General features: G+C 35.0%; 4 protein-coding genes and 1 non-coding gene across 6 annotated transcripts in view; 3 read left to right on the forward strand and 2 right to left on the reverse strand.

The window, feature by feature from the left end:
* Positions 1–4004, reverse strand: part of LOC123876796 — a 354107-nt gene extending 350103 nt beyond the window's left edge. For both annotated transcript variants that reach the window (XM_045923148.1, XM_045923147.1), the window contains exon 1: positions 3787–4004. The gene's annotated coding sequence lies outside the window, so the exon portion shown is untranslated. The remainder of the gene's footprint in view (positions 1–3786) is intronic.
* An 868-nt stretch (positions 4005–4872) lies between these two features.
* Positions 4873–8972, reverse strand: LOC123876802 (39S ribosomal protein L19, mitochondrial). The gene is made up of 6 exons (XM_045923163.1): positions 8795–8972; positions 8482–8718; positions 6611–6753; positions 5970–6149; positions 5228–5382; positions 4873–5082 (listed from the first exon to the last, which is right to left on the reverse strand). The coding sequence occupies exons 1-6, from the start codon at positions 8859–8861 to the stop codon at positions 4950–4952; spliced, it is 915 nt and encodes a 304-aa protein (XP_045779119.1). The 5' UTR covers positions 8862–8972; the 3' UTR covers positions 4873–4949.
* A 481-nt stretch (positions 8973–9453) lies between these two features.
* Positions 9454–10549, forward strand: LOC123876810 (short coiled-coil protein homolog). The gene is made up of 2 exons (XM_045923174.1): positions 9454–9850; positions 10259–10549. The coding sequence occupies exons 1-2, from the start codon at positions 9586–9588 to the stop codon at positions 10399–10401; spliced, it is 408 nt and encodes a 135-aa protein (XP_045779130.1). The 5' UTR covers positions 9454–9585; the 3' UTR covers positions 10402–10549.
* Positions 10550–12486: 1937 nt separating this feature from the next.
* Positions 12487–20415, forward strand: LOC123876805. Its single transcript, XM_045923166.1, has 4 exons — positions 12487–12961; positions 13530–13656; positions 13819–13994; positions 20213–20415. The coding sequence occupies exons 1-4, from the start codon at positions 12596–12598 to the stop codon at positions 20312–20314; spliced, it is 771 nt and encodes a 256-aa protein (XP_045779122.1). The 5' UTR covers positions 12487–12595; the 3' UTR covers positions 20315–20415.
* A 1142-nt stretch (positions 20416–21557) lies between these two features.
* Trnaq-uug lies at positions 21558–21629 on the forward strand. The gene has a single exon. It is a non-coding gene; the product is annotated as a tRNA-Gln (tRNA).
* Positions 21630–23078: the final 1449 nt, after the last annotated feature.

Raw genomic sequence — 23078 nt, forward strand, 5'->3', positions numbered from 1 at the left:
TCTGAGTAATGCCCTTCAGAGACGGTCAAGTAGCTTGATATCAAGAGAGAGAGTAGAGATCCCGTAGAGTTTTGCTTGAGCCAGGCATGTTCACAGTTTACAATGTTGGCTTGATGCACAAGTGCTCGATGCGAGACAAATAGACGGTGATTGATGCGACTTTATATTTTTAACCCCCGACCCAAAAAGAGGGGTGTTATAAGTTTGACGTGTGTATCTGTGTATCTGTCTGTGGCATCGTGGCTCCTAAACGAATGAACCGATTTTAATTTAGTTTTTTTTTTGTTTGAAAGGTGGCTTGATCGAGAGTGTTCTTAGCTATAATCCAAGAAAATCGGTTCAGCCGTTTCATAGTTATCAGCTCTTTTCTAGTTACTGTAACCTTCACTTGTCGGGGGGTGTTATAAATTCTTAATTTTCCCTTGTTACTTGATGCGACGTTCGGACAAATGTGTTCGAGAAATGTGTTTCGAGTCTGATAATGAAAAGAAGATAACAGTTCGCTATATTGCAGTCGCAGCTTGAACTGCTTCATAAATCGCTTTAATGGTAAAGGAAAACTTCGAGAGGAAACTTGCATGCCTGAGAGTTCTCCAAAATGTTCTCGAAGGTGTGTGAAGTCTGCCGATCCGCACTTGGCTAGCATGGCGGATTATAGGCTGCACGCTTCTCGTTCTGAGCGGAGACCTGTTCTCAGTAGTGGGCCGGCAATGGGTTGATGATGTCAGCCTACTGATGGCTATCTTCTAGAGCAAATAGATTTATTTTACAGGTACAGGTAAGAGTGTCTAATGTCTGTCAGAAGGCACTGCAATGCAATCATCAAATTCAAATTGCACTGGTTAACTTTTGTAAAATGCGAAAACGTGTATTACTTCAATTTAATATTCAATACGTAACTACCTACCTAAGTATCAATAACACCCCTCTTTTTGAGTCGGGGGTTAAAAACAAAGTTTAAACAACACATATTTAACTCTATAAAGCCGCGACGAAAGAAAAATTTGTTTTTTTTATTCGTTGGTTAAAAATACCTATTGTAAAGTGTGGACGGTGTCCCGTGTCTAAACTTGGGCAACTCTATAGGTGATGTTTTCACACCCAGTGCGCTCGTTTGGTTGTCATCCGGTTTCGTAAGCTAGATAAACCACGTGTAGATAAGTTAAGCACATAAGACAGCGTCCTCTATGAGTTTTTAGGGTTCCGTAACTTAAAAGCAAAAACGAAACCCTTATAGATCACTTCGTTGTCTGTCTGTCTGACTGTCTGTCCGTCTGTCCGTCCGTCCGTCCGTAGTGTCTGTCAAGAAAACCTATAGGGTGCTTACCGTTGATCTAGAATCATGAAATTTGGCAGGTAAGTAGGACTTATAGCACAAGTAAAGGAATAAATCCGAAAAGCACGCATTTGTGGTTACATCATTAAAAAAAATTTAAATGTGTTTCAATTTTCAAAGTAAGATAACTATATCATGTGGGATATCATATGAAAGGGCTTTACCTGTAAATTCTAAAACAGATTTTTATTTATTTTTATGCATCAGTTTTTGATTTATCGTATTACCCGAGTACGGAACCCTCGGTGCGCGAGTCTGACTCGCATTTGGCCGGTTTTTTCAAGGTTCAATAAACTTTTTTACAGAAGAAACGTACCAAGGTACTTGGACAGTTGTTAAAAAAATATCAAACCAAAGCCAAATCGCATAATACATGGTCATAATTTTCGTACCTATTGGTGATTAGTGACTTTGAAACTGCATCAACCGTCAGTGTAGCTATTGTTTAAAAGTTTCATTTGTGGTTTGGCCGTTAAGTATGTTTTATGGCACTGACCATATTTTACCTCAGCCTCAGTGGTGTAATTGTTACTACCTGCTAAGGTACAACTTCGGTTAAGTGTTTTTGGTGTAAAATCTACATTCCGCAGATATATGCACCTGTAATATCACTACTGAAAGAAACTACAAACCAGTGCCAGCTTTAACATCACTGCAAAGCTGAGCAACTGTCAGTTTAATCGCAAAGGAAATAAAGGCCATAAGGTCTTTGCAATGAATTAAAGCCAGCAGCCTAGTATCAGATTTCCTAAAGACTGGAAGAGACGACAAACCAATGCCAGCTTAATCATCACTGCAAAGCTGAGCAACTCTCCGTTTAATCACAAAGTAAATAAAGGCTTGCAGTGTCTTTGCAATGAATTAAAGCCAACAGTCTCCTTCAGGCTTTAAGGAGACTAAAGTAAATAAAGGCTAGCAGTGTCTTTGCAATGAATTAAAGCCAGTAGTCTCCTTCAGGCTTTAAGGAGACTACAAACCAATGCCAGCTTTTCATCACTGCAAAGCTGAGCAACTGTCAGTTTAATCGCAAAGGAAATAAAGGCCAGCAGTGTCTTTGTAAGGGCTGGTTAGAGGTGACTTATAGTTGTATATTCACATCAGAGAGACAGTTAGTTCCATGACCCATAAGTAAGGGTTGCTATACTTTTTGTTGAGGATAGTTCATGTTGTCTCTCATGGTGGGAGAATATCATTACTGCACCCATAAAGGCTCCATTAATCCTGATGTTCCAGTTGATTGTTATCTATGTTTACTTATAGCAGTTAACTCATTTTAAACTTGATCTTCCTGCATTACATCTTCCATGTATAATATTAGGTAAGTACTCATTTTTATTAAACTTTATATTGTGTTATTTAACAATACATACATCTTCAAACTATCTCTGGGGGGATAAGGAATAGAATATGTTGGATAATTTCACAAGGCACATGGTAGGATATTAGCAGGAAATGGCTTCATGGTAGAGCAGGTGGTATGACTCGGAGAGGATGGTATTTTGACGCTGACAGTTTTCAACCTATAAATAAAACACAATAGACATTATTTTAAGAACAAATTAAGTAAGCAACTCTACCTAATTGTGGCGAGGTGAACTGAACCTTATTTAACTGGACAGGAAAAAATATTGTGACATTACTTATTCATGTTTTGTAATGCCTATTAAGTAGTCACAATAAAGTTTTTTAAGCACAGTCACTGGAAGTGGTTTAACTGTAATTATCTAAGAACTACATATCTTCATTTTGATCCACCTGAATTCTATATCTATGTAACAGTGATAATAGTGGTTAAGATTTCTGTCTCTTAGTTGCGTGGTCTGGGATTCTAACTTTACAGAGTTATGTGAATTTTAATTATTTAAGTAAGTATCATAACATTGTAAGGAAACTTACATTCCGAAGAGTCCACCACGTTGGCCAAGTGCAGATTGGCAGACTTCACACACCTTAGAGAACATTATGGAGAACTTTCAGGCTGCAGGTTTCCTCACAATGTTTTTGTTTAGCAGTAAAGCGAGTGATATTTAATGTCTTAAAACGCACATAGCTCCGAAAAGTAAAGGTTGAAGGATTGAACCCCCTACCTGAATAAGAGGCGGATGTATTTATCACTAAGCTATAACGGCTTCATAGTGGATATCCATTCAAAATCTATATTTCCTCATACCAAAGACATTGAACAAACAAAGAGATGATAATAAACAAAAAACCAAGTACTGCAGCTAATTGCATACACGCAAATCGATAAATCAAGGTTCAACCAAAGCAATTGCAATTTGTTGCATGCTAACTTAAAACTTCCAAGTTGTATTGTGAAGTTGTAAACTTTGTCAAACTTGCATATTATGAATGGATAGTAGCACCTGTAGGGTTTTTATAAAAACGAATATGTTTTTCTTGTTCGTTAATGTCAGGTAAATGCAATAAACAAGTTAGTAGGTACTCACCGGCGACAGGTGTATACTGCAACGCGAAAATTCCAACACGGAGCTCACATTCAAAACTTTTTATCGCACATTAACTTAACACAACTTAACCGAGTTAATTAATTGTCTCATATCTTATGGTTTTGTATTACTGATTACAATACTTTATTAGGCATTCAATTTCTATGAAAGAAATCAAATTATCTGCGGACCGCCCGTAGGTATCGCACTTCGATTGCACTTTTTAAGCTATCTTATATCGTACGACATACGAGTCACGACATGACGAATAAACCATTTTTTAAGAAATTAACTAAAATAAATTCCTTGAGACAAATATTTCTAAAGACGAAAAAAATTAAGTTTAGATGAATTAGTTTCAGTAAAACCTTTCAGTTCTATTTTTTATAAATATCAGTTTGCACATTATTTTTAGATTTAGATGGGTTCTGAAGATTATCGTGTTGTATAAAGATCTCGTTTCGTAAGCTGTCAATGTCTAACGCTTATTTAGGACTTTGTCTGTGTTGGTGTTAGCTGGCAGGCGTGCTCTGCCTTTTTGGAGTGTTTTTTTGTTAAAACTGACTGGAAAGCGCTGTAGGGGGGTGCCGTGCGTATTTCGGCGAGCGCCGGCACAGACGGGGTCCATAATTGTATATTTTAACTAACTTGTTACAAATAACTACAAACTTGACATTGGCTAATCTTTGTAAAGTCAGAAGAGAGAGAGAGAGAGAACGCTTATTTAATTATCTGTGACAAACATTGGCATCTTGTGCCATCTATTGGCAATATTTCGAGTTACATTACATAGACTTAACTGTCTCTACAAAAGCAAAAAAAAATATAGTTCGTCCAAGTTCCTAGCTTATTATGTCCATATGTCCCTATCCCTACCCTACGACTAGGCCAACGGGAAATACCCTATAGGTTTTGATTCCCTTGATGGGTCTTGACAGCTACACGACAGCTGGACAACGAAGTAATCCTATAAGTGTCCTTTTTTCTCTAGAGATACCCTAAAAAACCTAGATCGACGCGGGCGAAGCCGCTGCATCATCTAAATTATTATACTCGTAATTAATGCAAGATAAGGTTGTACTGAATCTTAGAATAAAACCAGTTTTTTAAATTACATCTAATTTATTTAACATAAACAAGTCTACCTAAACTATAGGTCGTTATTAGCCAAGTTGCGGCTTAGGCGCAGCAAACGGACGTTTTCTTGTTAACTTCTTGCGGGAAACGCGCATCTGTTGCAGTTGGCTATACACTTCACTCCATATTTCTGTTTGATCTTCAGCAGGTATAGTTTTCCTATAACATTAAAAATAATTTTTGCTTTAAAGGTAGAAAAATACATAAAAACCTTTTTTTTTAGAAACTAATAAGCTGTAATGTTCTTTTATAGTACTATTATTACTTTTTTAGATTATTATAAGACAAGAAGAGATAGGGTTACCTGTACTGTTTCATTAAATCATATTTCTCCCATGGTGTTTTTCTTAATTCTCTCCTCACTCTGTCCTTTTCCTTCAAGTGCTCTTCAATGTTAGAGACGCCTTTCAACTCTTGTCTCTCCCATCTTTCAAGCCAGGGCCTTGGTTTCAACTTTACCTGTAATTTTTTTATAATTTCTGTTAAATGCTAATAGTATAAAGTAACTTAGGAGTATTAAAACATTACACTAATATTAAAAATTCGAAAGTTTGTGTGTATGTATGTGTGTATGTTTGTTACTCTTTCACGCAAGTACTTCTGGACTGATTTGGCTGAAATTTAGAATGGAGGTAGATTGTATTACTGACTAACACATAAGCTACTTTTTATCCCGGAAAATCAAAGAGTTCCCACGGGATTTTTAAAAACCTATATCCACGCGAACGAAGTCGGGTGCATCAGCTAGTTATAGCAAAAATATAGTGCGTACATTTGAGAGCTCAATCGCCATTTTTGCTTTGTGTCAACTGTCATGTCAAAAGTATGATTTTAGATGGATTTTAGTCCTTAATCTAAGCGTTTACCGTACTTTTGACTTTTAAACCATAAGGTCTGTATTTCTTTGGTGTGCATTTGGTTATAGTCTGCGTTAGGTTTCGCTTTTCTGCGCAAATGAATTTTGCCAATGCGACTCATAAAAATGTTAGTACTGTACAGTATTGCAGTTAGCCTTTATGTGTGAGGTTAAATAGTAATGTTTTTACCTGAACAGGATTGATAGGTACAGGGGTGCCTTCTGGCAATATTTCTGGATCCATGTCCTGAGGGAAGGTGCAGTACTCTGGTAGAGCATCACGCAAGTAGTACAGTTTGTCATCGAGTCTCTTCTCTAGCCTGAGCACTTGTATTGATTGTATTGTAGGATCATACAGCTCATATCTGACCTGAAATAATGTAAGGATGTGCTTTGAAAAGGTTGTTAGTTTTAATTGTTACATTAGAGCAGTTTCAGAGTTTTTTTTGTGCATATAAGCTAGGTTTTGTACACATTAAGTACACAACTCCAAACTTTTAACTCCATTTACTCTACATCAATTATTTTCACTTGATCACTCACATTTTTAGGGTTAGATATCTCCAGAGAAAAAAAGAACTCTTACAAGATAATATTTTCGTTGTCTATCTGTAAATTGTGTATGTCAAGGGAATCAAACCTAAGAATACTTCCTGTCAAGCTAGAATTATGAAATTTGGCAGGTAGCAATGTCTTACAGCACAATTTAATGGGAAAATCCAAAAATAATGGATTTGTGGTTACATCACATGTATTATTTTTTATACAATGATATGGAACCCTTTGTGTGTGAGTCTGACATGCACTTGACCAGATTGTACTTATACTAACCTCAACTCCTTGATGATCAATAACATTCCTTAATATGAACTCTGCTCTGAGACCACATCCCTTGCGCTCAATACAGATGCCAACAAATCTGTTTGTTTTGCCCTGAGCATGTGGATCTGATATAGTCACTGCCAATATTGAGCCTGGAAACAGTATTTTAAACATCGCTACACAACTACACTACAAAGCAAAAACGAGTTTATTTGTCCTTCAATCATGCTAAAACAGAGCAACAGATCAACAGGATTTTTTGCATAAATATAGTTAAAAAAGATCTGGAGAGTTATTAGGGTACTTTTTGGCCTGGAAAATTAGAGTTCTTGTGGCATTTTTAAAAACTTGAATCCATATGAAGTTGCTGGCATTAGTTAGTTCAATGTAGTGTAACTAAATCAATAAGTTCGAGATCATATTTTTAAGGCTTTGGACCCCAAGGCATTATAATATTATGTATTCTGTTTATTATTGTTATCCATTTGTAAAATGAAATTAGCAGTAGGAGCCGAGCTAGCTGAGTTTGTGAGAACTTGATTATGGTAGCAGTCCAAGGTAAATTTATGAGCATCATAATAATTGTTATTGTCTATCTCAAACTGTTGACATTAGCGCTCTCCACACGTAGAGTTCGGAACGCGGGAAACAGCACGCGCCGTTCCATACCTCGCTCCGAAACGTACATGTGGATACGCGGGCCTGACAGTCCGATCTGGCACGTCGACGCGAGCGCATGTATAACAGTTTGGTGTGTGCATCCACGTGTGGAGGCAAAATTAAAAATGGCGGTATGGAGCGTCGAGGCCGTAAAAGAGTTCATACGAAAGTTCCGTGAACATCCGTGTTTATGGAAAATCAAAAGTAAAGATTACTCTAACAGAAACTTGAACAAGTGTAAATTAAAAATTTATAACACCCCCGACGATCCAAAGTATTTGAGTTTTCCAAAACATCATTTTCAAATAAATAATTATGTATTTAGGCAACGTCAATCTTGACAGCTTGACATTTGTCTATTGACATAATATTAAGAACCTAACGGTTATCTAACCTTCTTTTCTACAAGAAAACTAGAAAAGAGCTGATAACTCTTAAACGGCTGAACCAATTTTTTTAGATTATAGCTAAGAACACTCTCGATCAAGCCACCTTTCAAACAAAAAAAAACTAAATTAAAATCGGTTCATTAGTTTAGGCGCTACGATGCCACAGACAGATACACAGATACACAGATACACAGACACACTGATACACAGACACACAGATACACACGTCAAACTTATAACACCCCTCTTTTTGGGTCGGGGGTTAAAAACAAGGCTTACGACGATCTTGTGGATTTTTGCAAAACAGTGGGTTTTGTAAAATTTTGTCTGTATTCCTTTACCCACATCCGCCATTTTTTTCGGTTGTTTAAACTAACAACAAATCCAGCTAACGTGATGACCAAACGAGTATCCATTTGTCGTACTACTAAAAAACAACTCACGAAAAATCTTTTAAGACTTATAACGTTCCACGCGCCAGTCCAAACTGCAGTCAGAACTCTTGAAAATCGTTTTACACGCACAGTTCAGATCGTTTGCCTAAATATGTAAGATTCACCCGCGTACCAAACCGTGGACAATTTTTAAGTCTTAATTAGTACAACAGTTTGATCCGCACGGATCTATCCGCGGATTGGAACGCAGTCCCAGATGCGTGGGTCCGAACTCTACGTGTGGAGGGCGCTAATGTCTTCATGAGACCCCACCTCTCTAAATTGCACATGTACCACAAGCCATCAAGTTGCAACTGTACTACAACTGGCCATATAAAGCACCAACAATGTTAATTAAGTTAAATAATAAAAGTAAACTTGTTTCATACAAACCTACCTACATAAAATTCTGGTATATCAATTTGACTTCTTCTTTTGAGCATATCTGCCCTTTCCATCTTTTCACGTAAGCTGTTTCGCCATTTCGGATTAGGATCCGGAAGAAACTCGGGGTACAAATGTCTATATTCAAGAATAGGATTATTAAACCTTTGCTTACGACTCGCAGGTCTCTTTTCCTTTTCTTCTTCAACTACCTCTACCTTTTCAGGAAGTGTAGATAAAAGACGACAATCTGAAAATAAAGTAAGTACAGTAAAAAGTTCAATTCAATATTTAAAAAATTGGGGGGTTTCAAAAAGTAAACTAACCTCTTCGTAAGATCCATTTTCCTGCAGAGAAAATGTCAAGACACGGTTTGCGGATAGCCAACGACATTTCACAAAAGCTATTTTAATTACATATATGTACTTTAAGTGGATAAAACTAAATTTAACTCGCAAGGAGAATACTATGCCGAATTTTTAGAATTTTAATCAAACAACATTCGTTCATATTTCTTGACGTTTGTTCTGTGAGTGACGTTCTCTCGTAAGAGAGTAGTATTCCTACTATACTACTACTACTATACTAGTACTATATTCCTTGGTGACGTTATCCCATGCATTTTATCATATTTTATCAAAGACCCTGTTAAAGCCAGTCCTGGATTTCGTCTGTGATGGCGTTTGCTGGCGCGCGTGCTGTGCTTGTTTGGAGTGTTTTTTTTTTTTGTTAAGAGTGGCTGGTTTTTGTGTTAGTTGGTGTTTTTTGGTGGTGGAACTGACTGGGAAGCGCTCTAAAGGGGCGCCGCGCTTATGACGGCGGGCGCTGGCGCAGACGGAGTCCATACTTGTATAAATTCAATAACTTGAAAATATCACAAACTTGACATTGGCTAATCAGAGTAAAGCCAGATTTAAAGAAAAAAAAAAGCCAGTGCTTGTTGTTTGACGCAAGCATGTGGAGCCGCTATAAGTTATTAGGTTCAGTTGAAAAAAAAACTAAATGTCAATTGTGAAAACTGAAATGTGTCAAAAAATAATAAACATTTTATCGATTTGTTTTGATTGACCTCAATATTGCTCTTAGAACTTGAAAAAGGGTTCCAATTCCGATTAAAATGTCATCTCTGATGCAGAAATGTAACGATGAGAACATCCCTTTGGCCGACGATGATCCCCAAGTGATTATAACAGACGACGTGGATAACAACCGTTTGGATCATGGTCGATCCATGGATTCACTCCCAAGTTCGTACACCGGGGGTTCATCAAGCCCAGGGTTGAATGGACCACCTAGTTTTGAGCCAGATTCTGGAATAGACGAACAGGAAGAGAAGGCACGGTTAATATCACAAGTTCTGGAACTCCAGAATACATTGGATGGTAAAAATCTTTCTTTTGTTCATTCATTATTTCTATTGTTACAACAGCAGTCTAGTGATTATTTCTCAATTGAAATACTTATTTAATTGTTCTATAAAATTAAATATTATATTTTAAACTAAAATGCCTGAAAAACGTTTAGGGATAGCCAACCTATTGAAATTCGCGTGAATCATAAAAGAATTGAATAAATGCGTCATATTAGTAATATTATTAAGTCTTCAACTTCTACTCATAAGTAATTCAACAGAAAATATACATATTTGTTCTTATTTACTTAGTGTGTGGCTGGCACAGGGCTGTGTAATCTATAGGTACTTGTGTACTGTACTGTTAATACATTTGCGCACAAACAGGGTACCAGTGCAACTCAGCCAGTACTTATTAGAAATTATTTTGATTTTACAGATCTGTCTCAAAGGGTTGATTCAGTGAAAGAAGAAAATTTGAAACTACGTTCAGAAAACCAGGTGCTAGGTCAATACATAGAGAATTTGATGTCTGCCTCATCAGTATTCCAATCTACCACTGCCAATGTGCATAAGAAGTAAAACACTTGTTAGTGCACCAGCTTTTGACATTTATAATGGGAAACTAATGAGGAAAATGCTTTAAATTAATAAAAAACTTTAGAGCACTTTGTGTGTGGCTTCCTGGTGTATTTTGGCTGTACAAACAAATTAGCTATAAAGTTTGGTATGTCTAATAATATAAAATAAGCAATTTCCTTTTTAGATCCTAAAGTAATATTAAACCTTTGTAATTTTTACCTTTATAAAGTTGGCACCCACTACCCCACTACTAGCTGAGCCATAGGTACAGTGTACAATGCTGCCAATACCAAAAAAATGTGTGTTGTGCAATTATGTGTGAGTAATTCTTGAGCTTTGCTTTTTACGCAATGCTGGTGTAATAATTCACAAATTAAAGTAATTTGTAATTTAAATAGGATAGTTATTATTTGTTAATTAACACAAGTTAAAGCATATTTAAGTATTCATAATGTATTTTGGTGAACATACTTTTTAAATGCATTAAAAAGAGGCTATTGCAATATTCAAATAACTAAATTATTGTATGACTATTTGTCAAATGCTTTCACCTGTTTACATTCCATACACAACTTATTTTTACAATCTTTACTCTTAGCTCGTACTACCAAGTATGTACCTACTAGTTACTATCTACCAACAAAAGCTAAGCTGAATGCTGATTCAAACTCTATGGTATCGACTAAAGAGCTCTTTCTATTGAAATAAAATCTCAAGTAATGTAATATAATGATTTATGATAATATTGTATACTAAAATAGCGTTTAAATACAATAATTAACTCTATATTAAACAATAGTTTTATTTTAGAACCCATGGAAAGTAAATTTATTTATTTACTTTTATTCCCAGAAGAAAAGGATAGCACTATTTTTAAACTTGTTAATTCAGTTTAGAAATAGTGTCAATACTAATACAAAATAAGGAATTATAATGTAGGCTGTGGTTTTAGTCATGGATCATGACTGCAACACGATTGTGACGCAATACTGTACATGATAAAAAATCGGCCAAGTGCGAGTCAGACTCGCGCACCGAAGGTTCCGTGCTCAGGTATGTTTTCCGACATTTTGCACAATAAATCAAAAACTATTATGCATAAAAATAAATAAAAATCTGTTTTAGAATGTAAAGGTAAAGCCTTTTCATAATATTATGATACCTCACCAGGTATCTTACTTTGAAAATTAAAACACATTTTAATATTTTTTTATGTGATGTAACTACAAATTCACGGTTTCCGTATTTTTTTTCTTTACATGTGCCAGACCTACTAACCTGCCATGATTCTAGGTCAACGGGAAGTACCCTATAGGTTTACTTGACAGACACGAGAGACAGACAGACAGTCAATGAAGTGATCCTGTAAGGGTTCCGTTTTTGCTTTTGAGGTACGGAACCCTAAAAATTGCAGACGAGGTGTATGACACTACGATGCCACGATGAGACTGTGTGGACCGTCGAAGTTCGAACTAGAAAAACCTGCAATATTACCTAAGCGACAAAAACTGCAGTCATGCGAGCGGTAAGCATCCGTCGCGTGAATACTTCGTGACTAAAACGTGACGTAGTAGTGCATGGTGTTGGCGTGCTATGGAATTTCCCATTTTTAAAGGTATAACATACATATAAACAATAAGAACTAATTAATACCTAGATCTACTTATTTAATGATTTTTGATTTTACCGATTTGGACCATTATTTACCAAAAGCAATCACTTATATCTAAAAATACCTTTCAACAGCTATACCCACTTTTTCCATTTTCAGTTCATGGCAAAGTGTAGATGGGGCAGAATGATACAAATCCCATTTTTTACTTAAAATGTTTTAACTTTTTTATCTCTTTATTTAAGTAGGTTTGAGTGTAATTAACTATAATACCGTTAGGCTTTTTCATATTTATACCTACCTAGATGTAGGTAGGTGTTTTCATTTTCCCTCTACCCAAGTATTTTCCTTTTTTTTTTTCTCCTGGCTTTACACAGATTAAGCCAAGTATTTTCCGTATTATTATCGATCACGTCATTTCTGGGAAATTGTGACACCTTCCTGAAAACACCAATGCATTGTCCCTTTCTGACACACGATGAATCAAAAAGCGTTTTTCTTTGTCTAAAAAACTTAGTCAATATTTGGCAGTAAGAGTGAGTGCACGCGTTCACGTTGTCGTTCAAGCGATTTGTTTAAAAAATGCCGAAAAAACTAAAAGTTGTTGTAAAGTCTCTATATTCCCATGAAATTCGTAAAGATGTGAGCCTGGAAAGTCTAAAATCACTAAAACTCGAGGACGCTTGGCCATTTATCAGGGATGAAATCGAAATTGAAATTGGGAGTAACCAGTTGGTCTGTATCCCGCATATAACCGAAGCAGAGCTGTATAAAGTCACGTCTCTATTTGTACCAAATGAAAAAGAAACGAACGGTAAAATGTTCACACCGCTTGGCGAACTTAAGAAGAATATAAACAGGGAGAAATCCGACCCGGAATACGTTGACCTGCTGGAACAAGGTGATTTTCTGGATCAAGATTTTAAATTCCCTCATGAAAGCGTAAAGGTAAGTAATAACGATTTTTGAAAAAAAGCATTCTTTCAAAATATCGATTTTTAGCAGGTAATTTCGTATCAATGACCTTGTGTGTCCTGTACGGTGTCCATGACTTTTATGTTTTTAGGACAAGAGGTCGTGGCAAGATCATGTTCCTTTGTATATGAATATTGTATTTTAAAGCCATCTTAGCCTAGGAAAAAAATCCTTAAAGCGTATCATTTTATTGAATGTGTTAAAGTAGGTACCTAGTGAAATATACTTGGTTCGTTTTAGGTATAAAGATTCAAACAGAATGGTTCGAATAAACAATTATGTTTATTGAACTTTTATTTCAACAACTTTTATCTAATTAGTTTTATTTACTTATTTAAATTAAAATTGTAAGTAGATACCTAGGTAGGTATCCGGGATAGGTTTGTATTTAAGATTTTCAGCACGTTTGATGCAACACTTTGCCAATTTCATAATCATTAACATTGTGCTGTGATGATTAGCTATAATTATCGCTCACAGGCTTAGTACAACATGCATTATCTTCACAATAAAAAAATCAAGGATTTTTTATTATTCACAGATAACATTACAAGATGAAGCAATAAAAAACAAAGTGAGAGTGATCATGGTGAATTTCTCCCAATCGAGAATCCCGAAAGACAAGGATTTCGTAAACAAGATTTTCTTGGATGTGAAGAATAATAAAGGTAAACAAAAAGATTTACATGGAATCAATAAATAAAAATATCTATTTATTGCTTTATCAGCGACTGCAATAGGTATTTCTAAAAACACTTGAGTCTAAGTTGTCTTTTCCTAAGATTGTTCTCTATCGATCTATATTATAGTATGCCAATTTTTGTTTTCAGCTCTGGAAGGCAAGAGATCTGTTTACATGATCACAAGTGTGTTGATGGCAAAAACCATTGAGTTCAGAGTGACCCGTGGAACATCCTCAAGGATCTTCCATCTTGGCAATGCTTCTCCACTGGTCTTTCGTTTAGAAGAATTTCTAATAGGGGACGATGGAAAATTAATTGCAAAGGTAATATTATTCATATTTTTTATATAAGTAATTTTTCTCTATTTTTCTTCATAGACACAAGTCGGTTCAGTTTCAATAAACTTAATTTGATAAAAAAAAAAACAAAAACAAATACCCAGCCCTACTCCATTATACCAGTACTCTCCATTATGATCTATATAACTAGGTACTTCAGCCACTACGCTCATCACAGTCATTGACGATCTACTTACTCGTGTACAGCCTTATGTGAGCCTTGACTTTATCAAGATTTTCCTATTTGAGCCTGTCAAGTTGGAAAGAAGTCACTTTCCAACTCCCTAAATTTGAAATTCCTAAAACCATTTTCCCTCTCCATTTCATCAATTCACCTGAATTGACTTTCGGTTTGATCTGCAGTATTTTTAGCTCTTGTAAAGTTGCGTTGCAAAATATAATACTCTACTAACTACTTAGTTCCTATTGCGTTCCTGACATTTTGATAGATCTGCTTACAATCGTTTATTATAATATTTGTACAAGAACTTTCTTACAATCTATAAAAATATTTTAATCGTACCATATAACAAGTGTAAATTAAAAATTTATAACACCCCCGACAAGTGAAGGTTACAGTAACTAGAAAAAAGCTGATAACTTTCAATCGGCTGAACCTATTTTCTTGGATGATAGCTAAGAACACTCTCGATCAAGCCACCTTTCAAACAAACAGAACTAAATTAAAATCGGTTCATTCGTTTAGGCGCTACGATGCCACAGACAGATACACAGATACACACGTCAAACTTATAACACCCCTCTTTTTGGGTCGGGGGTTAAAAAAATGTAAAAAGTTATCCTAAGCTTTTTCAGTAGAAGCTGCTTTGCGAACCGGTAGCAGTCTTGACTCTTGGTACGAGTAGGTATATTATAAAAGTCACATGTGGGCATATCTACGTACAATAAATAAGTACTCACATTTGAATTTATTTCATTCAGATTAAAATAATCCCGCTTATTTTATCGTAACGGAATTGCTTTATACTATTTATGAATCAATATAATCAATTTTACATAATATTATGGAAGTGCTATTCGTCACTTAATTAAGGCGTTAATTTAATCACGTAGCTACGTCACGGCTATTTTATTTACTAATTGATTAGCACGTTCGATGTTAATAAATTGTGGGTATTTTTATGAGTATAGAAGATATTCGAGAAAGTTCTAGCTTTAAGTGAACAAATGGTTTTGCAGCATTAGAAACGCAATTTATTTTAGAAACCGATGCAATTAAACTAAATTTACTACGCAACTGAAATTAACTCTAAGTTGAAAGACGAATGAACGAATAATAATATCAATTACTTATGTTTATTACTTGAAAATACGTCTATTTAACTACTAATTTTTTTTGTGATTATTAATGAAAAATATAAAGAAGTCATATCAAAGAAAGTTGATGTGAAACCTTATTGGGCTGTGGATATAGTTTAGAGAGGTTTTATTTTTATTTAATTGTATAAAAAAATACCAATATAATATTATGTACCTACTTATTTCTAAAAATATATAGTAATAAATTTTAATGGCAATGCATTAAGTATTAATCATAAACAGTAGCTATCACAGATCACTGCATGGATAGATAAGATAAAGATGCTTATGTCCACTCAATCAAATAATAATTTTACTGTGGACTAGCTGATGCCCGCAGCTTCGCCCGCGTGGATTGGTCAGATCCCCTGCAGCATCAGGATTGAGGAGTTGGACTCCAAATTTTTTATGAAACAATGTCACAAAGTTCCTCTATCGATTAAAAAAGAAATGACGCAAATCGGTTCAGAAATCTCGGAGATTTCGGTGTACATAGGTAGAAAAACACAACTCCCTTTTTGAAAGTCGGTTAAAAAAGTAGCCTATTTTACTCCCTGGTCAATTCTCTACTTGTCTGTGAAAATCCCGTCAAAATCGGTTCAGCCGTTCCCAAGATTAGCCTTTTCAAACAGACAGACAGACAGACAGACAGACAAAAATTTTAAAAACATGTGATTCATTTATAGTATCGTTCAAATAACCATATGACCTTAATATGCGGTAGTTATTTCGAAATTACAGACAGACACTCCAATTTTATTTATTAGTATAGATTAGTATAGATAAGACTCTGATCTGTTTGTGTATCAAAATAAACGTCTTTGTTGATTTCAGAAAGTAAAACACTTACACCGAGAATTTTACAAATAAATATCATCTATCGTAAAAATAATATATCTGCTATTTATAATTTTGTTTGTCTATTACTGCGTGTCTTTGATCCATCAGCCATGTCTGCTCTTAGTATATTTTCATTATATTAGGTGTAGGATACTTGAAACTCGCATGCGTTTCCAATTTAACCTTTAGCTACTCAGTTCGGTTACTGGCAAAGTGCTGGCAAGCGACCAAGTCTTTCGCTATCACATTAATTACTCACTGAATAAATATTGTGTAGTAATAATTATATCGAACTATTTCATACTAAACTGTACATATAAATCATTGTGTCTTAGGTACACAGTTACAGCGATAATTTATTAAATGTAAGATTTATTAAATTATCGCTGCGTGTTAATTGCGCGTAGGTAGGTAACTAGTTACTTTCTAAGGGACTCCTAGCATAGCATACTACAGTTTTACGATATATTGTAAATCTCTGGTAATACTAATCCTAAAGACTTAGCTTACCGATTATTGAAATGGGTACTCTTTGATCTGGGGGGTCTGATTTGATATAATAAATTATTGTGATAAAGTTAGAAATAGAGATACTTATATGTATAAACATAGTGTATGTCGAAACGCTCAGCTTAACAATGGGTTATTAATGTTTTTATTGATTGTATATTGTATCGGTAATTGAAATAGGTCGATATTTAAGTATACTTACTTATTGCATTCAAGTATACGTAATTTGTGAATACTGAATGTTGGTTTGCACAATAAGGAAGATAAAATATCCTTGAATGACTTGATAAGCAAAAAGTTAATTCTAAGTAATTTGTCGTTAGTTTTTTAGACGAAAGACACAACAATATACTTAAGTACTTAATATCAAAGTTTCGGAATTTTAAATAATAAACCAATATTTCAAATAAGTAAGGATTTTCAGATATCCCACCCGACCGAAGCCGGGGTGAGTCAGCCAGTTAAAACGGATATAGTGATAATACTGATACATACCGTAGAAAATAATCAAAGCCATATAGTATATCTTGTTTTATTGAGTAATCTGTAGACTAGGAAAACATCAATATTACTAATAACTAAAAAGCAGTTATTATGTGCGACGCAGAAACTAAAGGGGGTGTGTCTTCATAAATATTTAAATTTTATCTTATCAGAATGTAGGTCCATAATGTATGCTTTGAGTACCTACCTACTACGATTTATGCGACACATTTACGGTTACATTATTATGTAATTATGAAATAGAATATATAATGATAGAGGTCAAGGTTTTGATAGTGCAAGTGTGTATCAGTTATTTATAAAAATATTAACATTATTATTAATCTAAAATGCCTTTGTACATAATATGTACTAATAAAATATAGGGGGACATTTAGGGAAATAAATTTAAAAAACACGTTTTCATGCTTTTATAAATAATCATTTATTATTTTATTTAGGTGAGTAAGTAATTATATGAATATAGTGCCATTTCGTTGTAATTTTGAAGTGTTTGATTACTGATTATACTAAAATTCCTGTTTATCAGATAGTATCGTAGATCGTATCTTCAAGGTGCATAGGTAGGTACCTACTCGTATAATGTCACACATAATTGCACCTACAGTTAATTAGTAATAAAACTAAAGTAATTAGATACCTGCCTATATTAAAAATATTATTTCCGTCCAAAGTCCTCAGTTATCATCAAATTACCTGATCTTTTACTTTTTAGTTACATATTGTACTAGCTGATACCCGCGACTTCGTTCGCGTGGATGTAGGTTTTTTAAAATTCCCGTGGGAACTCTTTGATTTTCCGGGATAAAAAGTAGCCTATGTGCTAATCCAGGGTATAATCTATCTCCATTCTAAATTTCAGCCCAATCCGTCCAGTAGTTTTTGCGTGAAGGAGTAACAAACATACACACACACACACACATACAAACTTTCTCCTTTATAATATTAGTGTGATTTTTATTAATAAGTTTAAAATATGCGATATTTATTATCCGTTTAGGCTTCTAGTACTCGAGAGTCGAGATAGCTTTCGAAATACAACGTTCATATTATATCCAAGGGTAAAAACTTTATTTTTTTGGGAGGAAATCGAACTAAAAACTCTTCCTTTAATAATATCCATTGTTGTTTACGTAACGTCCATTCAAAAGTACCTATTGAAATAATCCGAACGTCTCAGAAATTACTATTTAAATGTAATTCTAACCTTAACACCAATAAATGCCAACTAATGCCTACAATTCCAACTTCAATCACGAGAAACCTCTTATTTACATTTATATTTTGATTGCTTACACAAGAGTGCGGAAACCGTTCAAGAAACATAATACACGCTTCAAGCCATATAACTGTTGTTTAGTAACAACTAACAATCGCATTTGGGCTGTCTACTACAAAAACACAATCTCTGAACCAAAACTGACAGACCTAAAAGTGCGTCCTTTTCATAATGCTTCTTGCGAAAAAGGATAGCACTAGATATAGATTTGAGACCTTTTAGACAATGTATGTTCACGGTGTCTTCCCTTCCCTTTCTTGAAAAAGAAAAAATGGAACAAAAAATGAAGCCTTCGTGACTGGGTAAATGACTATCTGGTGGTTAGGTATGTCTCATATTTTATGGATGGATATAGGTTAATCTTCATAAAAATAATAAAATGAAAAATCGGAACCCTTATAAAATTGCATTAAACTCACTTTGTGACAGGGTACCTGATTTGTCCCACATTTTCTCGAAAACTGATGGAAATATAAACAAAATATTTTACTCCCTTAGAATTTTCTAGTACCTACATATTAAGAAAAAAGAAAAATGTAAAATCACTTTAACAATTCCTGATGTGTCCCACATTTTCTCGAAAACTGATGGTTGTACTTTTAATAAAAAGGGAAAATCGAAGTACTACCTATATACTTACTTTATACAGATACTTACAGCTTATAGGTAGGTACCCAGAAGATACTTAATTTTAAATCAACCTAAGTAATGAGTAAAGAGTAGGTACCAAGTACCCACCTAGAATGTCAGCCATTATGAAGACGACGATATTGACTGGAATAATACTTAAATTATACTAAAGAACATCATCTTTGTAATCTAGGCACATTATTACACAATATGGAAGTTTCCTACACAGCTAATCTATAATCTATAACTAATAATAACTAATAAATAAAATTGGAGTGTCGGTCTGTAATTTCGAAATAACTACCTCATATTAAGCTCATATGGTTATTTGAACGATACCATAACTGAATCACACGTTTTTAAAATTTTTGTCTGTCTGTCTGTCTGTTTGAAAAGGCTAATCTTTGGAACGGCTGAACCGATTTTGACGGGATTTTCACAGACAAGCAGAGGATTGGCCAGGGAGTAACATAGATTACTCTTTTAACCGACTTTCAAAAGGGAGTTGTGTTTTTCGACCTATGTACATTGAAATCTCCGAGATTTCAATGTACATGGAAATGGCGAAGCTGCGGGCATCAGCTAGTACCTACATAAAGCTAATGTTAATTTAACCATAAGACTGTGTGGAGGATAAGTGATAATCTTAGTAATACTAATTGTCTGCCTGCCTAGGTAGCTACTGTAGTCGTTGTTTGAGATAATCTATGTTTGTATAGTAGTAAGGTATAAGGTAAGACTATAAGAAAATGAAATTTACCTTAAAATATTTTTTATAGTTTTCTTTAAAACACGTAGATAAATTGATGTAGAATGCGTCCATTACATCTTACATATAATATTATGCTCTAAGCAATAAGGCCGCCTTTGCACACAATTGTTTTTTCTGTTTTCTTCTTTCTGTGTTGTGTTCGTTTACATGTGTTTTTTGTGTGCAATAAAGTGTTCTATCTATCTACCTATCTATAGTAGGCACGCGACAGGTCGAGATGGCAATCGGGATATGAGGCGGGAGGACGCCTCGCACACCCAAACGTCACCCGCGCTTTCCTGAACCGGGTTAGCGTTATTTATAAATAGCTACACCTTATTTTAAATCAACCCCTTTTCTTTTTTTCAGGAACCGGTAACAATCAAATCGAAGTTCATGCACTGGCAGAAATTGCACCCCTCAGATCACCTCTACATCCCTGAGAGTCAAGAAACTGCCTGCGCACACTAGAGAGTTTATCTTCAGGTTAATAAAATCATTGTTAGTGTAGAAGCAAAACCTTTACATGGTTCATTTCGTAAGCGATTCGTTATTTGAAAGCTTATTTAGTATTTAATAAAAAATTATGCACGCATATCCAAATTCCAAATGTATTATAAAGGCGCGCGCACACGAACAACTAAACAACTCTAATGAATGACCGAGGTACAGTACTAACACTGTTATAAGTCGCATCGGCAAAATTCGTTTGCACAGAAAAGCGCAATCTAATACTAACTAAAACCGGACCAAAGAAATACAGACCTTATTGGTTGACGTTAAGGTTTTAAACACAACGACAGACGGACAGTTAGTGGAGGCCTAGTGATAGGGCCCCGTTGGCACCCGTCGGATATGGAGCCCTAAAAATGTTGCAAGGACTAAAAGTTGCTCATGTGTGCGCGGCCTAAGGTAATATCTGTACAATCTAGCAGGCTACGGACTTTTGACCGGTCTACCGATAAATTCAATTTAGCCAAGTATTAATTCATCAAAGTGTATGTACTTAAACATTTTAAATTGTACGCATGTCAGTTAACAGACGCAAACAACACTTGTGTCAATTTACTGTGTAATTAATCAGAGGTCACGGCGTAAATGAAATAGGGTCATGGACCATGCGGTTGAGTCGGGAATCGTTTTAATACCAAACTCGCTATTTTTAACTTATCCCGTTGAGTAACTAGAAGAACCTATCTAGTACAAAGCAACAAAGCTAGGTTTCGCGCCGGTGTAAGCTAGATTTTTTGCTGACCCTATACCTACTTAATATTTTAAAAACCGGCCAAGTGTGAGTCGGACTCGTCACGAAGAGTCCCGTTATCCGTACCATGGTACGAGAAATATCATTTTTTTTCATGACGGCCATTTTTTTTTTTTTGTTACACTTAGGCGGCAATAGAAATACAATAGAATAGACAATAGAATGTAGGAAAATTTCAACTCTATACTGGAGGCTTAGCAATAGGGTCCCGTTGGCAGTTGGCACCCTTTGGGTATAGAACTCGTAACACAATTTTCTAATACATAATTAGTATTGCCGTTAAAAACCTGTTTTTATGTATTTTTAATAAATACAAAAAGTTCAATGTGCTAACCAGTACATTACATAAATTATTATAATTTTTTTTAACAAAATATTATTTATTGTGAAGACAACATTGTGGCTAAAAGGTAATAGGATCAGTAATAAAATTTCGGCGTCTTCAATATCGGTTCCATGGTGTAATGGTTAGCACTCTGGACTTTGAATCCAGCGATCCGAGTTCAAATCTCGGTGGAACCTGACTTTTTGTTTTTTTTTTTATTTTTAATTCGTTCTTTTCACACAGTATTTTTTTTAAATTATTATTATTAAGGAATTTTACTAAATTTATATTTTATCTTATCAATGTATTTTTTACATTAATTAGCTATATCATGTATCGGTTTTTTTAATCGCAGGTTTCGATATGATACCGCCAATAAAAATTAAGGCAAGACCTATTTGACAAATCGCAAAAATGCTGTACTTTGAAGTAAATTGTTTATTTTTCTAAAGCATTAACAGCTATTAAATACATGCAATTAAAAACTTCAGTTTGTGAAGATTATAAGTGCCTCTTTTAATTTAGTATACATTATCCCAATAAAAAAAAAAAACAAGTTGAAAACATTGCTGTTCGCAACTTGTTCTGTAAAAATTTTCTTTAACATCTTGATACTTTGAAGCCAACCTCCAGAAAATGATATGTTTAGGTTTAGCAATCAATTCGAACTGTTAGTTTTATACTAAATGTTTTTCATTTCTTAAATAATCTAAAACTAACCAAAAAACTTCCTGTGCTATTTATTTTCTTGCAGGCGCTCTATGGAATTCAGTGTCCACTGGACTGTCATGGCGGAAGGACTGTGCGCGTCATTTCGTCGCAAAATATTATTTAAAATGAATTTAAGCTTATTATTTTTGAATGAAAGTTGTGTTTATAATCGTTGAAAAATAAAATAGGGTTTTTTTCATTTCTAAATGAAGCCTGCTTATATACTAAAATTTATTCTAAAGTCACGGTTTTACCAGGTAAATACTCGGAGGTTGTCATAGATTATGATGACAGATAGTAAGTGTTCTAAATAGGTATTATACCTATGTTTTTTAGGAGATAGCGCGCCTCGTTCCGGGTGCCGTGTTCCGAAATGGATTTCGTAGTAGTGCAAGTTTGGTGCAAGCCCCACATGACGGAGGGGTATGCGTCAGGCATTTCCTGTGTACAAAAAAGACCTATATTTCGGATCCATTTTTCATCACTGACATCATGCACTATTCAAAGACTGGTCTTCAAGCATTGAGGAATTTTGGACGAGAGACATCTCGAAGGTTCCCGAAGGCTGCCTAACTGAGTTAGATTTGTCGGCTAGCTAGCTTTTTTTGAAATTGGACCTACTTAGCTGGATTGTGTGTTAGAGATTTCTTATGAGATATTATATGTACATAATAATATAACCATCATAAGAAAGCTCAGATTCATGCTGCGGGCAATGGGGAGAGCCTAAAGGTTGGAACGCCATTTCGGGGGCCGTGTTTCCTGCCATATATACCTTAGATACCTGCAAGCCAAGAGTGAATAGGCATCTTCTAAGTAAGCGTGCTCCTACTTGGACCTCATCACTGCTTTCTTTAAAGCATGATTGTCGTCAAGCGCAAACGCAAAGATTCAGGCGGCGCAAACCCGTAGCATGTGGAAGACCCTATTAAAGA

This window comes from Maniola jurtina, chromosome 22, assembly GCF_905333055.1.
Source record: "Maniola jurtina chromosome 22, ilManJurt1.1, whole genome shotgun sequence".
NCBI lineage: Eukaryota > Metazoa > Arthropoda > Insecta > Lepidoptera > Nymphalidae > Maniola > Maniola jurtina.

What these genes read in the sequence shown, in the direction of transcription:
- LOC123876802 (XM_045923163.1), bottom strand. Translation starts at nt 8,861, where the DNA reads ATGTCGTTGGCTATCCGCAAACCGTGTCTTGACATTTTCTCTGCAGGA. An exon ending in AAAATGGATCTTACGAAGAG is followed by an intron (nt 8,719 to 8,794) that starts GTTAGTTTACTT and finishes CTTTATTTTCAG; the next exon opens with ATTGTCGTCTTTTATCTACA. An exon ending in GATTTAATGAAACAGTACAG is followed by an intron (nt 5,083 to 5,227) that starts GTAACCCTATCT and finishes TTAATGTTATAG; the next exon opens with GAAAACTATACCTGCTGAAG.
- LOC123876810 (XM_045923174.1), top strand. Translation starts at nt 9,586, where the DNA reads ATGTCATCTCTGATGCAGAAATGTAACGATGAGAACATCCCTTTGGCC. An exon ending in ACTCCAGAATACATTGGATG is followed by an intron (nt 9,851 to 10,258) that starts GTAAAAATCTTT and finishes TTGATTTTACAG; the next exon opens with ATCTGTCTCAAAGGGTTGAT.
- LOC123876805 (XM_045923166.1), top strand. Translation starts at nt 12,596, where the DNA reads ATGCCGAAAAAACTAAAAGTTGTTGTAAAGTCTCTATATTCCCATGAA. An exon ending in GGATGTGAAGAATAATAAAG is followed by an intron (nt 13,657 to 13,818) that starts GTAAACAAAAAG and finishes TTTTGTTTTCAG; the next exon opens with CTCTGGAAGGCAAGAGATCT. An exon ending in ATGGAAAATTAATTGCAAAG is followed by an intron (nt 13,995 to 20,212) that starts GTAATATTATTC and finishes TCTTTTTTTCAG; the next exon opens with GAACCGGTAACAATCAAATC.